The 15875-nt window shown below is 31.9% G+C and overlaps 1 protein-coding gene across 2 annotated transcripts in view; it reads left to right on the forward strand.

Moving 5' to 3' along the window:
* The window catches only part of LOC111708180 (inactive tyrosine-protein kinase transmembrane receptor ROR1), a 34080-nt gene extending 21254 nt beyond the window's left edge, over positions 1-12826 (forward strand). For both annotated transcript variants that reach the window (XM_023481478.1, XM_023481479.1), the window contains exons 14-26: positions 468-612; positions 1025-1108; positions 1950-2041; positions 2609-2700; positions 4651-4743; positions 5211-5324; positions 6243-6329; positions 6555-6653; positions 7780-7912; positions 9134-9281; positions 9611-9724; positions 10095-10165; positions 10646-12826. In XM_023481478.1, coding sequence (XP_023337246.1) covers positions 468-612; positions 1025-1108; positions 1950-2041; positions 2609-2700; positions 4651-4743; positions 5211-5324; positions 6243-6329; positions 6555-6653; positions 7780-7912; positions 9134-9281; positions 9611-9724; positions 10095-10165; positions 10646-10759 — 1386 coding nt within the window. In that variant the 3' untranslated portion in view covers positions 10760-12826. The remainder of the gene's footprint in view (positions 1-467; positions 613-1024; positions 1109-1949; positions 2042-2608; positions 2701-4650; positions 4744-5210; positions 5325-6242; positions 6330-6554; positions 6654-7779; positions 7913-9133; positions 9282-9610; positions 9725-10094; positions 10166-10645) is intronic.
* Positions 12827-15875: the final 3049 nt, after the last annotated feature.

Below are 15875 nucleotides of genomic sequence, written 5' to 3' on the forward strand. Positions count from 1 at the left end.
TTTAACTCGCCGAAATCGACGATACGTAAATATTAAAAAGTTAACTAAAACAGCTGATTAGCGATGGTTACGTAATATTCTCCATATAAATCCTTTTCTCTGATTGGGTGAAATTTTTCCCGGGAAATTCAAATTTAAAATTGAGAAAGTTAAATATTTAAGTAGCTATTCATTATTTTACAGAACTTTTAACCTCGAACTTAAAATTCGCGCATTCTTTAGTTTTAGACTCTGTTAAATCATATAATATAAGTTTGAAATATCAAAGGTTTACGACATTGGGTTCAAAAGATATAGGGATTAGAAAATCAGAGTTTGTGGCGAAGACTCAATTCCTTTGTCAAGTTCCATATTAGAAATACAATGTTTTTCCCTCAATAGCTTTACAATAGAAGGAGGTATGATTAAAAATATAAGATTTCAATATAACGTGCATTTTACTTTAATTTAACTGAATCTATGTTTAGACCTGTGGAATCCCGTCCTGTTCTGAGTTTTCTATCTGGTTGTACGTAGTTCTACCAGCCTCCGTTGCACTCGTCCTCACAGCCGTTACACTTGGCCTCTGCTGTGTTCGGCAGGCCAATAAGAAACCTCTCAGCCTCAGTACAGGTCAGAAGAGGTCATTTCGAGGTCAAATCTAAGGTCAACTATACGAATCACTCGCCTGAAACTCTAATTTTCTAAACATCATATCTTTGCAACCTGATATTGTACACTTTTGTTATTTCAGAATATGAACTCTGCTTGAACAAATAACGAAAGTTTGAAATATCAATTGCAAAGAAATAAGGGTTAGACAATTGGATATGGAGGCACGTACTCAGTTCCTTTCCAGGAAAATATAGAGTTAGAAGTATATTTTCATAGTGCGTTGATGTCTGCATATTAGGTTCAGCTTCTGGTCATAAAGAATTTAGTCCATTTTGGTAAGCGCTGGCTCAACCAAAGGTTTTACCCTTCTGATAAATGGCGGAAGGAAACTTTTTAAAAAATGGATTTTTCAAATAAAAATATGTTCTAGGAAGCCCGAGAAGTTTTATAAATCCAAGCGGAACATCTTCAAATCATAATTATTCAGAGATGGAGATGAATCACCTGCTTCCAGGTAATTATTTATCCGGGAGCCCGCGATTTTAAAAATTCGGAAAAATAAGACTCAGGCCTGTCATTTAGACTAATTTAAGACTTGAGCTTTCAGACTTCTATTGCAACTAATTCTCCAAAACGTTGGGGGTTTATTAAACCTGTTTAATATTGTAAAGTTGGGTTTATTAAACCTGTTTAATATTGTAAAGTTGGGTTTCTTAAACCTGTTTAATATTGTAAAGTTGGGTTTATTAAACCTGTTTAATACTGTAAAGTTGGGTTTATTAAACCTGTTTAATATTGTAAAGTTGGGTTTATTAAACCTGTTTAATATTGTAAAGTTGGGTTTATTAAACCTGTTTAATATTGTAAAGTTGGGTTTATTAAACCTGTTTAATATTGTAAAGTTGGGTTTATTAAACCTGTTTAATATTATATTTGGCGGATTCGAAGGATTTGATTAAAATAAGCTTTTAAATCGCGGGCTTAGGATTCTTTGAATTCGATCAGGATTATGAATATTCATATTCGACTCAGAGATCAGAAGCCTTCTTCTTATTGTCTCACTCAACTCTAACGTTCAAAGACTAATTCAAAAGTTCTTACCTAAGTTTATTTTTTATTGCGATAAAAGAATTTAAAAATATTATTTTCCTCAATTCAAAACTTGATATGATATAACGCATTCTAAAAACTTTTTTCTTTAAATCTGAACAAAGAACATTAATGAATTTGTCTCCTTATTTTTTGTTGAATTTTCAAATTTTTTGGATTACAAAACTTGTAAACTCTGACTAAAAACAATCTAAAATTGGTCATGAAAAAAAATTTATTTAAATAATGTCTTATAAATATTTCAGTATCCAGAGCAAAGCCGAAGGTTGTGGCGCGGGAGTTTCCGATCAGCGCCGTCAGGTTCACACAGGAGATGGGGGAGGGGGTCTTCGGCAAGGTGAGATAGATAGATAGATAGATAGATAGATAGATAGATAGATAGATAGATAGATAGATAGATAGATAGATAGATAGATTATGGCATGAATAATGAAAAACTAATTTGAATATATAATGAACTGATTGTGCAGGAGGAGGAAGGAAAGGGGGGGTCATAAGGGAGGTCAGGGGGGTGGAGGGGGAGGGGGAAGTTTTAAAAAAGTGGTCTTTCAAGGAGGGGAGAATATTAAAGATTTGAGAACTATTTGTCAAGTGAATTTGGAATTTATGAATAGCGATAACCAGTTAAACTAGCTAGTTCAGCTATTTCCCTCTCATTCATAAATTCTGACCTGCATGCTTGTATTAGCGGCGTAGCGTGCTGAATAATATCCTATACACTGTTAGAAAAAAGTATTTTGTATTTATAAACATTTTGGTTGTTATTATGAAAAAAATGTTATAAAAATCTCACAAATATTTATAACACTAACGTTATGATCGTAGAAAATGTTCGAAATTTCGAAATACTTTTGATATTACTAAAAATATGTTAGAATGTTCTAACAGAGACTATTGTGTATAGGTATACCGGGGTGAGCTGGGAGGTATAGTTGGAGGTGTAACTACAATGGTTGCTGTTAAAACTTTAAAACCTGGAGCAAATCAACAAACAAGGTGATTTTCAACTTTTAGAAACTTTTTATATTAAACTAGCTTTGAAACCCAGCTTTGCCTGAAATTTTCTCTCTAAAAGTCAATTTTTTAAAACCAAGTCAAGAACATTTACGTGATGCTCCCAAGTTCCCCGATCAAAATTTGAGGCAAATCGGTGAAGGGAATCATGAGTTATGATCTGACAGGGAAAAACAAACAAGAAACCAACAGAAAAACAGATAAAAACAGATTACTACTTTATATACGTAGATTAACCAGTACAATTTGCACGCTAATAATGCCTCCAGTTTAAATATTCCAAAAAATCTATCGTATTTCAAAATAAGAAACATTAAATGTTTAATCCCTAAAGGAATTGAGTTTCTGTCGCAAACTCTGATTTCATAATCCCTATATCTTTGCAACTTGATGTTGTAGACCTCTGATATTTCAAAATATAATTTCTGTTAGTATGAGTTTGAAATATAAAAGGTTTACACCGTCAAGTTGCAAAGATAGAGGGATTAGAAAATTTGAGCGTGTGTCAAGAACTCATTTCCTTTTGTCGAATTAAGCAACAAAGGGGTTGTTTAGGTTTTCCATGTTGAAATTTATTCTAATTCTTGCTTTTATTGTTTTAAGATGATCTTTATATTTTCGTGTTTTTCGTTGCACATTCATAGGGTTTTATAGTATTTGGTCTAGCGTTGGCTAAAACTGGCTGTATTTCTTCTCTTTCTCTTTTTCATGTTATTTCACCGCACCCCCCCCCCTTTATGGCACTGCATTATATGTTTTAGAATCTTGTATATATTTTCTGCATGCTTTCTGACATATTTACATGTATTACAATAAATTCATTGTATGATTGTAAATATATAAACAGTGTGGGGGTAAAATGAGTTTAGTCTAAATAGCTCCAATAGTGCCAAACTTTATTTCAGTTGATTTCAAAGTAAATGATTACTCTCCGAAACCCATAATTTTATAATCTTTATATCTCTGCAACCTGATGAACATAGACCTTTGATAATTCAAACCATGAATACTGCTACCACAAATTCAATAAACAAAGGTTAAAACCGTCAGATTGCGAAAATATAAGGATTGGAAAATTAAAGTTTTAGGCTATTCTTAGTTGTATTTTTTTCTTACATTCAAGTAACTATTAACATTGCATATTTCTATTAAAATAGATTTTATTTCAATTTTAAAATTAAATAAAAGTTTCTCTCTATATATTTGGATAGAGAAAAATTTCAATAGAATTTCTAGAGAGCTGAGAAAACTTTGGACAATGAGGGCTGAGAGGAATTTTAAATATATTTTATACAAAACTGAGCAATTGATATTTTTAAAATGTAGACAACCACTTATAGAATTATTTTGGTTTACATTTTTTTTAAAGAGATTGTAAGCATAATTTAAAATGGCCCTCCATGCAAAGATTTACACCGAATTTGATATCCAAGTTTTTGTTTTTCATTTGTGGCCTGCGGGTTCTCTGCAAAAGGAATTGAGTCTTTGCCACAAACTCTGATTTTCTGATCACTATATCTTTGGACCCAAATGTTGCATATTTTAGATATTTCAAACTATGAATTCTGTTAGATCAAGTAATCTGAGTTTGAAATATCAAAGGTTTACAACATCGAGTTCTAAAGATATTGTGGTTTAAATATTTGATTTTGTTCCAAAGACTCAATTTCTTTGAAAAATTGAATACTTTTGGAGTCATGAAAACGAAAATATCTTCTTATCATTATCTTCATCTATATAATAAAACAAGACATTCATATATATGTACCCTCTGGCCGACCAAACAACTGAACTGAATGGGCTGAAATTTTTTTGTAGACACTCGTTAAAATATTTTTTAAAAATCTTTTTTTTCACGGGCAACGCCGGGCCCTTCAGATAGTTATTATTATTATTATCATTATTATTATTATTATTATTATTAATTATCAGGGAAGGGTTTACCCGTGAATCCGAGCTGATGGCTGATCTACGTCATCCTAATATAGTTTGTCTTATTGGTGTTGTTACTAAGGATGAACCGAGGTACACTTTTAGATTATACAAAAAACTGATTTAACGATTTGGAATTAGTACTAACCAGGAAGCTGTCACTGTCGATCCTAAACTTCATTTTTTTCTGTTATATACGTTTTGAATAACAAATAGAATAAGATAACTCTGTCAGTTTTAAGGTGGCTGAATTCTAGAGAACTATAATTTGAATTTAATTTAAAGAAACCGAATACAATTAGCCCTGGTTAGTCCAGGGTGAAATAATTATTTAAGCTAAAATAACATAAATTTCTTATTTTTTATCTGTTACTGAAATAATGTCTATTATTAAGACCTTCTCTTTTTTCTCAAAATATATCTAAATAAAATCTCTTCAAACTCTTACATCGTCAGGTTGTAAACCAAGGAGAGTAAATTTCATGAACAAATATTTTTCCCTCAGTGTTTTTACTCAGTTATAATAAAGTTTCCCAAAAATATGAAATTTTTTAATTTAGATGTTTGATCTTTGAATGCCTGGGACAGGGTGACCTACATGAATATCTGTTAACGCACAGTCCTAAATCAGAGATAGCGCTGTCATCTGTTCACAGCAGCTCCGGGTCAGATAGGTCAGTTTAATAATCAGCTAGTGAATTAACGAGTTAGAAAGCTAGTGATTTTGCAATCGAGTAAGCTATTGAGTGGATTTTGAAAATTTTTCGCGGCATTTGCACACTCATTGTTCCGCGCAAATACCGCATTTTTACGTAAAACAGATTAACGCGCAAAAAGCAGAAATTTTGCTAGTTTTTAAAAGGTAAGGAATGTGCAAAAATGCGGAAATTGAGGCCGAACAAAACATCTGCGCAAAGATTATTTTACTCAGCTTTAAACCCTAGTATGGAGTCATTCAGCTAGTGAGCTAAGGAAATAGTGAGTTACTAAAATAGTGAGCTAATGACTTGTAAGCTAAAAGGATACTGAGTAAGTAAGTTTTTAAGAAAGAGCGAGTAAATGGGCTAGTTAGTTAGTAATAAATTGGATAGTTTGAGTAAGGGGCTATTGAGTTTATAGTTAGCTAATTATGATTGTGTTATCAAAGGGCTAGGAGTTAGTAAGCTAATTAGATAGTGTTAGCAAGAGCTTGAGAATTTTTACTAGCTAATTAGATGGTGTTATCAAGAGGCTATTCAGCTAGTGATCTATGTACTTTACTTAGATAGTTTGAGCAAGGGGCTATTGAGTAATAGTTAGCTAATTAGATAGTGTTGGCGAGGGACTATTCAGTTAGTGAGCTAATTAGATAGTGTTAGCAAGGGACTATTCAGTTAGTGAGCTAATTAGATAGTGTTAGCAAGGGGCTATTCAATTAGTTAGCTAATTAGATAGTGTTAGCAAGAGGCTATTCAATTAGTTAGCTAATTAGATAATGTTAGCAGGGGACTATTCAGTTAGTGAGCTAATTAGATAGTGTGAGCAAGGGGCTAGCGAGTTAGTTAATGTTAATGATTCAGATCTGTTAATAATATTTATCTATGACTCTACAGGGTGATGGATCATGGAGATATGTCCTATCTTGCTATACAGATTGCTAGCGGTATGGAGTACTTAGCACAACATCAGTTCATTCACAGGTTAAACACCCTAGTATTCATTTCCAGATATTTTTTAGCATTTTAAGATACTTCTAACATTTACAATAGTCAATACTATTACGTTCCAGATATTTTTCATCCCTATGTTTTTCTTTTAAAAAAAATAATATACCTTGAATGCAGGGTTATGTGCCTCTGTTACACATTTTTTAATTTTAATCAATTATCTGATGGTAATAAAGTTTAAAAACCTTAACTAATCAGGGATCTGGCCGCTAGAAACTGTTTAATTGGACACAACCTGATTGTTAAAATATCAGATTTTGGACTTTCAAGGGAGAAATATGCTGCGGACTATTACAGGTAAAGATAAAGTTGTTTTCTTTTTGTGTGTTAAATACACTGAAGGGGACTGTCATTGTCATTGCAACTTACGCTCCATTTAAAGAATGTCCAATTCACTCTTTACACCTTTAAATGATCAATAGTAGAAAAAGATGGATATCTCCTTTATATTTAACCAGACAAAGCTTTAAAAGGTACCCATAGGCGGTTTCAGGTGGGGCAGTCCATTACCCTCCCCTGAGTGAAATTATGGGGGGGATTTTTACAAATTTTTTCTCATTTAAACTTTAATTTTCATAATTAAGTTTACTTGAAAGTGACAACATTGTAAAAATGAACATATATATATCCTCCTCCATAAAATTAGTCAAAACTTATCAAATTTTTATCGACCTCTGAAACTAAAACTAAATTATTTTAGATTGTAATATAGGAGGTTATTTGAAATTTTTTTTTATTTTGAACAAAAAATCTTTTTTTTACACGCAGCCTTCTTTTGGTTATTTTTAACTATAAAAATAAACTTGAAAACTACTTGCAGTCTCCTGCAAGAAAAATTAGCAAGAATAATAGCAGAAAATTTAAAATAATTCTCCCTTCATTAGAATAATATGATATGATATGTATAATGTTAATGTATAAATTTAAATAAATACTATTTTATTTTGTTTTTATATAAATAAATGGATCTCATTTGTCTACCCTATACTATAAAGAAACTGTAATTTTTGTAGGGTTAGGGTGGTAAATAGAACTTTTTAGCAATAGAGGGGTTGGGGGGGGGGAATTTCGTTTTATAAGATTACAGGTGGGGTAAAACTAATATGGGGGGGGAGTACAAAAATTTGGTTTACGCTTTGCTTGAATATATTTTTTTACCCCCCCTCCCTTCCCCTATCTTAAATCCTGAAATCGCTTTTGAAGGTACCTATGCAAATCGGAAATGTCACTTTGTAAATGGAGAGTCACCTGAAATTAAGGCATACAACAGACTTTTTACACGAAAGAGTAAACATCGATATATGAAGAAATTCTTTTCTTTTAAAAATTTAAAGTATTTTACCAGACATGAACTATTTCATGATTCTTGTGATCAATTTGATTTTTATAAAAGATTTTTTGTTTTTAAAAAATGTTAATTTAGGATGCAGAGTAAGAGCCTGGTACCACTGAGATGGATGCCCCCGGAAAGTATTTTCTTTGGAAAGTTCTGCACAGAATCTGATGTTTGGGCATACGGAGTTCTACTTTGGGAAATATACAGCTACGGACTTCAGGTAAAAATCTTATCTAAAATTTTTTTTTTAAATTTGGCAAGAATTATTGATTTTTTGAGAAAAAACCATCAAATAAAAATTTACGTCCTACAAATTTCAATTTTAAATTATAGATATTTCCCTTTTTATTTTTTACATTTCAGCGTAAAAAACTTTTTTTGTCCAGGGGGAGGATGTTTTAACAAAATATAAACCCCTGTACGTCACACTATGGGGGAAACTGTTGGTTCGTTCTCCAATAATTCCATTATTATAAAACTAGAGCAAACTTCTTTAATTCTTTAATTATAACATTAAAGAGAATAGGGGAGAAATAGAAGATAGATAGATACCTTGATGATCACAATATTGTTATAAAACTGTCAAAGAGCACATATGTTCATTTTGTGTGTCAAAGCGTTCTATATATTTTAGTTGTTTTGTATCTCACTTTTCAATAATGAGAAGAGTGGAGGCTAAGGAAAGAGGCACTTTTTTATCATCAACTTTATTGCAATTTATATCTGTCACTGACTTAATGGAGAAAAGTTTTTTATTTTGTCTGAACGGTTTTCTTCCTTTTACTTAGATTAGTTTTACATCAGCACATTTCCTTCCATGCTCAATACTTTACAGATGTATTTTCTTGAAATATTCTCGTTAAAAGAACAATTTTCCTTGTACCGTAATGCAGCTGTTCTATGTGTACATTTAATTACCAATGTACTGTATTGCAGCTGTACTAAGGGTACAGTGAATTAATTATGTACGCCATGGCAGCCTTACTACGGGTACACTAAATTACCTATATGTACCATATTGCAGAAGTTCTATAATTGTACTTGTTGCAGTCGTACTACGGGTACATCTAATTAACTATGTACTATATTGCAGCTGTACTGAGGGTACAATTAATTAACTATATACTGTATTGTAGCCATACTACATGTAAATTTTATTAATTATGTACCATATTGCAGTCGTAATACGGGTACAATAAATTAACTATATGTACCATAGTGCAGCGGTACCAAAGGTACATTTAATTATCTATGTACCATATTGCAGCCTTCATACGGGTACATTTCTTTATCTACATACTAAATTGTAGCTGTACTACGGGTACAATGAATTAACTATTTACTTTCATGCAGTCTTACTTTGCGTACATTTATTAACTATGAACCTGCATATTGCAGCCATACTATGAGTACATTTTATTAACTATATACTGTATTTTAGCCATACTATGGATACAGTAACCAGGAGGTTATAGAGATGATAAGAACTCGTCAGCTGCTCCCCTGCCCTGATGAGTGCCCGAGTAGGATGTATGCTTTCATGGTAGAATGCTGGCACGAGATTCCTAGTAGGAGACCAACTTTTACAGGTGTTTACTTGTTTACTTGTTTATTTGTTTACTTGTTTACTTGTTTACTTGTTTACTTGTTTACTTGTTTACTTGTTTACTTGTTTACTTGCTCGCAAAGATTTCGATGAAAGTATGTTTTGAAATTAAAATGAAATTTTGTAATTGATGGCAGCAGGTGAACTAGATATTTCCTCAAAATTACCATAATAAAATTCCTTCCTAAATCCACCCTTCATAATCTTTCGATTTAAAAACATCATAACAAATAAATCTCCCACATCCCGGAAGCCCGAAAAATCACACATTGGAAGGTTTTTTGAATATCTGATTTTGTTTTATTTATTTAGAGATTGCTGGCAGACTAAGACAATGGGAGGGAATGAGCTGCGGATATCAGAGTACTCATAGTAATTCACAATGTGGACAGTCAGAACATTCCAATTCACAGCATTCAAGTACAGGTACAGTACACTGTACAGTACAGTACAGTACAGTACAGTACAGTACAGTACAGTACAGTACAGTACAGTACAGTACAGTATATTTCAGTACAGTACAGTACAATACAGTACAGTTCAGTACAGTACAGTACAGTGCAGTGCAGTGCAATGCATTGCAGTGCAGTGCAGTGCAGTGCAGTGCAGTGCAGTGCAGTGCAGTGCAGTGCAGTGCAGTGTAGTACAGTACAGTACAGTACAGTACAGTACAGTACAGTTTAATACAATACAATACAGCACAGCATAGTAATAATAATAGTTACGAAAGAGAATAATAATAAAAATATTGATAAAAATAATAATTAAATAATAATGAAGATAAAATATACTTTAGGTCCGAGTAATAATACAGGTTCTACTAGTCTGAGCCAGCAACCAGGATATTCACATCCTTTCTCAGTTCAGGTAATCTTAGTTCGGCGTGCACAGGATTCATCTTTGTGAACATAGTTCAGCATGCACAGGGTTCTAATTGGTAAATATAGTTCGGCGTGCACTGGGTTTTACTTAGTATTCATAGTTCGGCGTGCACAAGATTCTACCGTTTAAGAATAGCTTGGCGTGCACAAGACTCTGCCTAGTAAACATAGCTCGGCGTGCACATGGTTTTACTTTGTAAACATAGTTCGGTGTGCACAATATTCTACTTTTTAAAGATAAAAGTTTGGCGAGCACAAGATTCTACTTTGTAAACATAGTTTGGTGTGCACAGGATTTAAATTTGTAAACTTAGTTTTACGTGCACAGGATTCTTATTCGTAACAGTAAACATTATTTAGAAAAGAGGCTTTTAATTTTGTAATTTTATAATTTTTATAATGAAGTCTTTTTCTTTTTATTCATAGAATAATATCTAATGTAAAATAACATTTTAATATTATTTAGGTGAACAGTGGTGGGCATCACATGCTGCTAGGACAGTATAGAACTAGTTCTAACAATGTATACGCCCCTCTGACCGGTGCAAACCACAGCGTTGCTTCCCTTCAGATGGTTTAAATGAAAACAAAAACAAAAACAAGAACAAAGCACAAATGTAGAAAGCAATAAGTGATTTACTGTTACCACGTGAAATAAAGTGAATACCAGTTGTTTTCTAGAATATTATGTAAATTGTACAATGTACATATATCACAGTGATCAAAAGGTTACAAACATTCACGCAAAAATTAGCGAGAATTTTGCCAATTAAAACTTCATAAAAAGTAAGGCTTAAAGGTTTTAAATCTATATGTCTAGGGTTACAAAAACAGTTTAAGTGAATTAGTGAATTAAAATCAAAGACGAAAGGGTTACAACACTTGAATGCCGACCCAGTCTTGAAAATTGATGCAACTTTTCATTGCAGTCAGGTTCTATGGGAGTTTTACATATTTGTGTGGTCAAAAGATGACCCTATTTATATGTATGGTCAATCGGCTGATAAATATCTAAAATGTTTCATAACTGATAAAGAATATCAGCGGATACGTAATTAATTTTGGTAAATATCATCAGCTCAATTTCATAACTTCAAATCAGCTGAAAGTGAGTTACAATGGCTGATTTGCGATGTGAAAAAAGCAGCTGATAATGATATCGGTTGTTTGGGAAAAGAAGTTAAATGCATTCAAATAGTCTGCCGATTATACGGTTAGAAATTAACATTTATAATAAACAGCCATAATAGTATAATAACAAAAAGATCTGATTCATCATTGACTTATATTTAGTAATTTAGGATCTTTCTACAAAGTGTTGTTATGTATTCTGATTTAAAAAAAAACTACAAAAGATTCAGGATTTCAACAATATTGAAAGAAATATGAAATCCGAAAAATTGCAAAAGGCTGTGAAATGCGCAATTTCAAACCCTGCAGAGATCTCAATTTTCCATAAATCCCCCCTTTCCCCTGAAATCATTAATAGTTTTTTAATATTTAATCACAAAAAAAATCATTTAAAATTGTTAGATTTATTACTACAGCTGATTTATGTCAAAAATGATATTTTTAAGGGGGAAGAACATTGACGGGAGAGGGGGGGGGGAATTTTAAGGAAAATTCATACCTCTTAAAGCAAATCTTCAAAATCTTTCATTGAAAATCTCAATAAATATAAGGTGCAAAAAATGTGTCCATCTAAATAAAAGACTTCATTATTATTTATATTAAATAATCCATGTAATGTATGCCAAGTTGGAAGAAAATTTCTCAACATCTAAAATACAAAATCCGCAATTCTAACGCAGAATTCTAGAAATCCGCCATTTTGGAATTTTGGTGCAAAATAATAAAGCTCCATGTTCCTGCAAAATATAGCTCCCGACGGAGAAATTCTCAAATGAATGTAATCGAGGTTTATATTAAGAGTTTACATTCTTTTTATGCTAAAACTGGTTCAATATTGGTCTAGCCCAGAGCCTAAAATAAGAGAGGGCACTGACTTACTAAACATAATATATCTTTTTAACAAATAAATTTTTCAGAAACTGCCACAATTGTAAAACTTTGACATTGTTAGACTGAGATTTATAAAAACTTTAAGTGCACTGTAAGGCTATAATAAAAAATTAAATAAGATAATATTGATGAGCTTAGATTTTGAAAATTTCGATGTTGAAAAAAACCCGATTTGGATTTTGCACAAGTTAGTTGACCTAGAAATAATATCTCATATAAAGGCCGAAAGATTTAGTAATTGTTATATTATTATTACTACATCTCTACATCTCTAGCTAGTCCTAACTAAACAAAGTGTGTTTTATCAAAATGTACAGTAAGAACCAGAAATCTCTGGAATAGGAACTCGACTTTAAACTCAAGTTATGACTTTAAATAAACATGAGACATAGCAATTGTGCAGTGTAAACAGACATCTTGATTTAATAACTTGCAACTAAAGCTATTTGCTTTTTAACTTCATCAAAAGCACTTTAGTATTGCTCTAATGTCGTCTTCCTATTCTACAGATATCTGGTTCTCACTGAACTTTACTTCTACTCGTTTTTAGCACAGTTTATCATTTATGTGAATTTTTCTTCTAATTGTCAGATATACAATAAATGTGAATAAATGTTTTCATTAATCTTTGCATTTCATTCCATTTTCTTTATTATTTGCGACTATTATAACCATGTATAATGAAAATAATTTGAAAATAATTAATAATTATTAAAACAATCACACTTCTCATGAAGTACAATGATAACCAGAAAACTCTGGAATAGGAAGACGACTTTTATACTCAAGTTACTAAGTATTGCGTCTTCATATTCCACAGTTTTTTGGTTATCCCTGTAAGTCATAGAGTTCCTATTTAGGACCATATCAATCATATTTTTCTATGATTAATATCTATAAGGTGTACAACTTCTTCACTATAATCTACATGTACTGTACAAGAGAGGGGGAGCAGACTGCAGAGCAACCACGAGCCCCACTAACTGACCTCCGGACCCTTCTGATTCGCAGAATGACCTCCAGTCAAAATCATCTCCGTGCCTCAAGCTACATCTCCAAGCCTCTGCAACTCTTACTCCACGTCCAGCATTCTTATCTCCAATGAAAAATATTTGGCTTATACATCCACCAAATGCCTTTTTTTAATCTCAACATGATCAAAAGGTTTTTAATAATACATAAACAATTTGGCTTATAAAGTCCACATTAATTGAGATTAAGACTTTTTTGTTTTTCTAAATATCACAAATTCCTAAACTTGTGCATAACTATTGGAGCTTTATTTAGCGATACGGTGGTAGGCGATTATGTCAATATAGTGAAGACGACTTTTATTTAAATTTCAATTGTTAGCAAGCTTTTTTCGAATTACAAGTTAATAATTAATTTAAGATAAGCTTTTTTAATTGAAAGCTTCCCTTTCTTTCCATGTTTTGTTTATCCATGCTCTTTAAAAGCTTGATATAAATAAAAATTGAAATCGAAAGTCGTCTTCATTGTACTGAAATAATCGCAAACCACCGTAGACAAATTTTAAATCATTTCACAGGACCGAATCTAACTATATAAGCACTAACTCACAAAACATAATTGTTTTTGTGAAAAACTTTAATAATAAAACACAATAAAATTTCAGTATTGCACGAAAACTTTTACGTTTTGTGAATTTGTGCTTTATAGTTAGATTAGTATAGTATTAGTACACATGATACATGATTGGAGGTCATTCTGCGAATCAGGAGGCACTGGAGGTCAGTTAATGGGGCTCATGGTTGCTTTGTACCCCCTCCCCCCCTGTACATACTCAATCTATTTAACATAAATGTATATGTACGTTTGTCTATCTATCTATCTATTTATCTATCTATCTATCTATCTATCTATATATCTATGGTCAACAATATTGTGTATTCAGGAGCATCTGCCCAATCCATCAATATATTTTGTAAATATATATATTTATAAACACATGTATATATATATATATATATATATATATATATATATATATATATACATATATAAATATATTTCAAGCTAAAATATACAATACATTAAAGCTCACACCATTTTAGATTTTAACCGCCTTTAGACCTATGATTCCGTGAAAATAATTTTTAGGGAAACAAGTATTTTTTGAAGATTCATGCCGTTTCATAACATGACAAGTTCTAATCATCTTCAAATATGATAAAAATATGATTATTTTTGATAAATTAGTTAAATCATAAATATTCCCTTTAATTAAAGTTGGTAGATGTATGTTGTTTAATTAGATTAGATAGAGCAACATAAACTAATTAACATAAATGAAAACAAATTTTAGGATTTAATCAAATTAGTAAAGCTATAAATAATACTAGATGTTCAAATAAGGCAAAAAACCATAAAAAGTGTTCAATTCATGTCCAATTCATGTCCAACTCATGTCCAATTCATGTCCAATTCATGTCCAATTCATGTCCAATTCATGTCCAATTCATTCAATTCATGTCCAATTCATGTCCAATTCATGTTCAATTCATGTTCAATTCATGTCCAATTCATGTCCAATTCATGTCCAATTCATGTCCAATTCATGTCCAATTCAAGTCCAATTCATGTCCAATTCATGTTCAATTCATGTTCAATTCATGTCCAATTCATGTCCAATTCATGTTCAATTCATGTTCAATTCATGTCCAATTCATGTCCAATTCAAGTCCAATTCATGTTCAATTCATTTTCAATTCATGTCCAATTCATGTCCAATTCAAGTCCAATTCATGTCCAACCCATGTCCAATTCATGTCCAATTCATGTCCAATTCATGTCCAATTCATGTTCAATTCATGTTCATTTTATGTCCAATTCATGTTCAACATTTTTTCTTTCTAAAAGTGGAATATTATTTCCATTAGTGGTTCTTTAGAAAAGTAGCATGTGGACTTATGCAACTAAGTGAAGTAAGGGAATTCAGTGAAATGATACCTTTTTCAGAAAGAAAAATTCCAATATCCAACTCTGATTAATCTGATTAAGGCTTACCGTTGTGAATCGGGTTTTCAAATTGAAGGGCAGGGGCGGATACAGGATTTATATGAGGGGGGTGCTAGAATTATTTCGGAACAAAAACATCCACATTCAGGAACAAAATTTTTTTTTAAGATAGATATTTTTCCTGTTTTGCACTAGGGTTTCTTTCCCTTGAGTGGTATTGAGGAGATATTCTGAAATCTCAGGGGGGTGCAAAGGTCCTGCCGCCCCCCCATGTATCCGCCCCTGTAATGAAGGGTAACTAAAAATTACGTGATAGTATTCTGAACTCTGAAGTTCGTTAATGTGTTTGTAATGTATTATGACATTTTTACATTTGTTTTCTCATTTCTTTTTTGATAAACCACTGATTTACTATGCTTATATATGTCAATTATCAAAAATACTATCTTTTTCTTATTTCTTGATTTATTTTACATTATTGAACATACTTCATGTTCATTAATATTAATTCAATGAGAAGTTATCTATTGATAAACGACAAATAACCTTTATATTATATTATTTATGAAAAAGTTTCATCATCAAACACAATCAGGAGGAGGGAGATGTTGCAGAGCAACCATGTGTTCCGCAAACTGACCTCTAGAATGACCTCCTAGCCAATCAAAATCATCTCCGCGACGGAGGGCAGTTTC

The sequence above is a fragment of the Eurytemora carolleeae genome, unplaced genomic scaffold, assembly GCF_000591075.1.
Source record: "Eurytemora carolleeae unplaced genomic scaffold, Eaff_2.0 scaffold839, whole genome shotgun sequence".
In the NCBI taxonomy this organism is placed as follows: Eukaryota; Metazoa; Arthropoda; class Copepoda; order Calanoida; family Temoridae; genus Eurytemora; species Eurytemora carolleeae.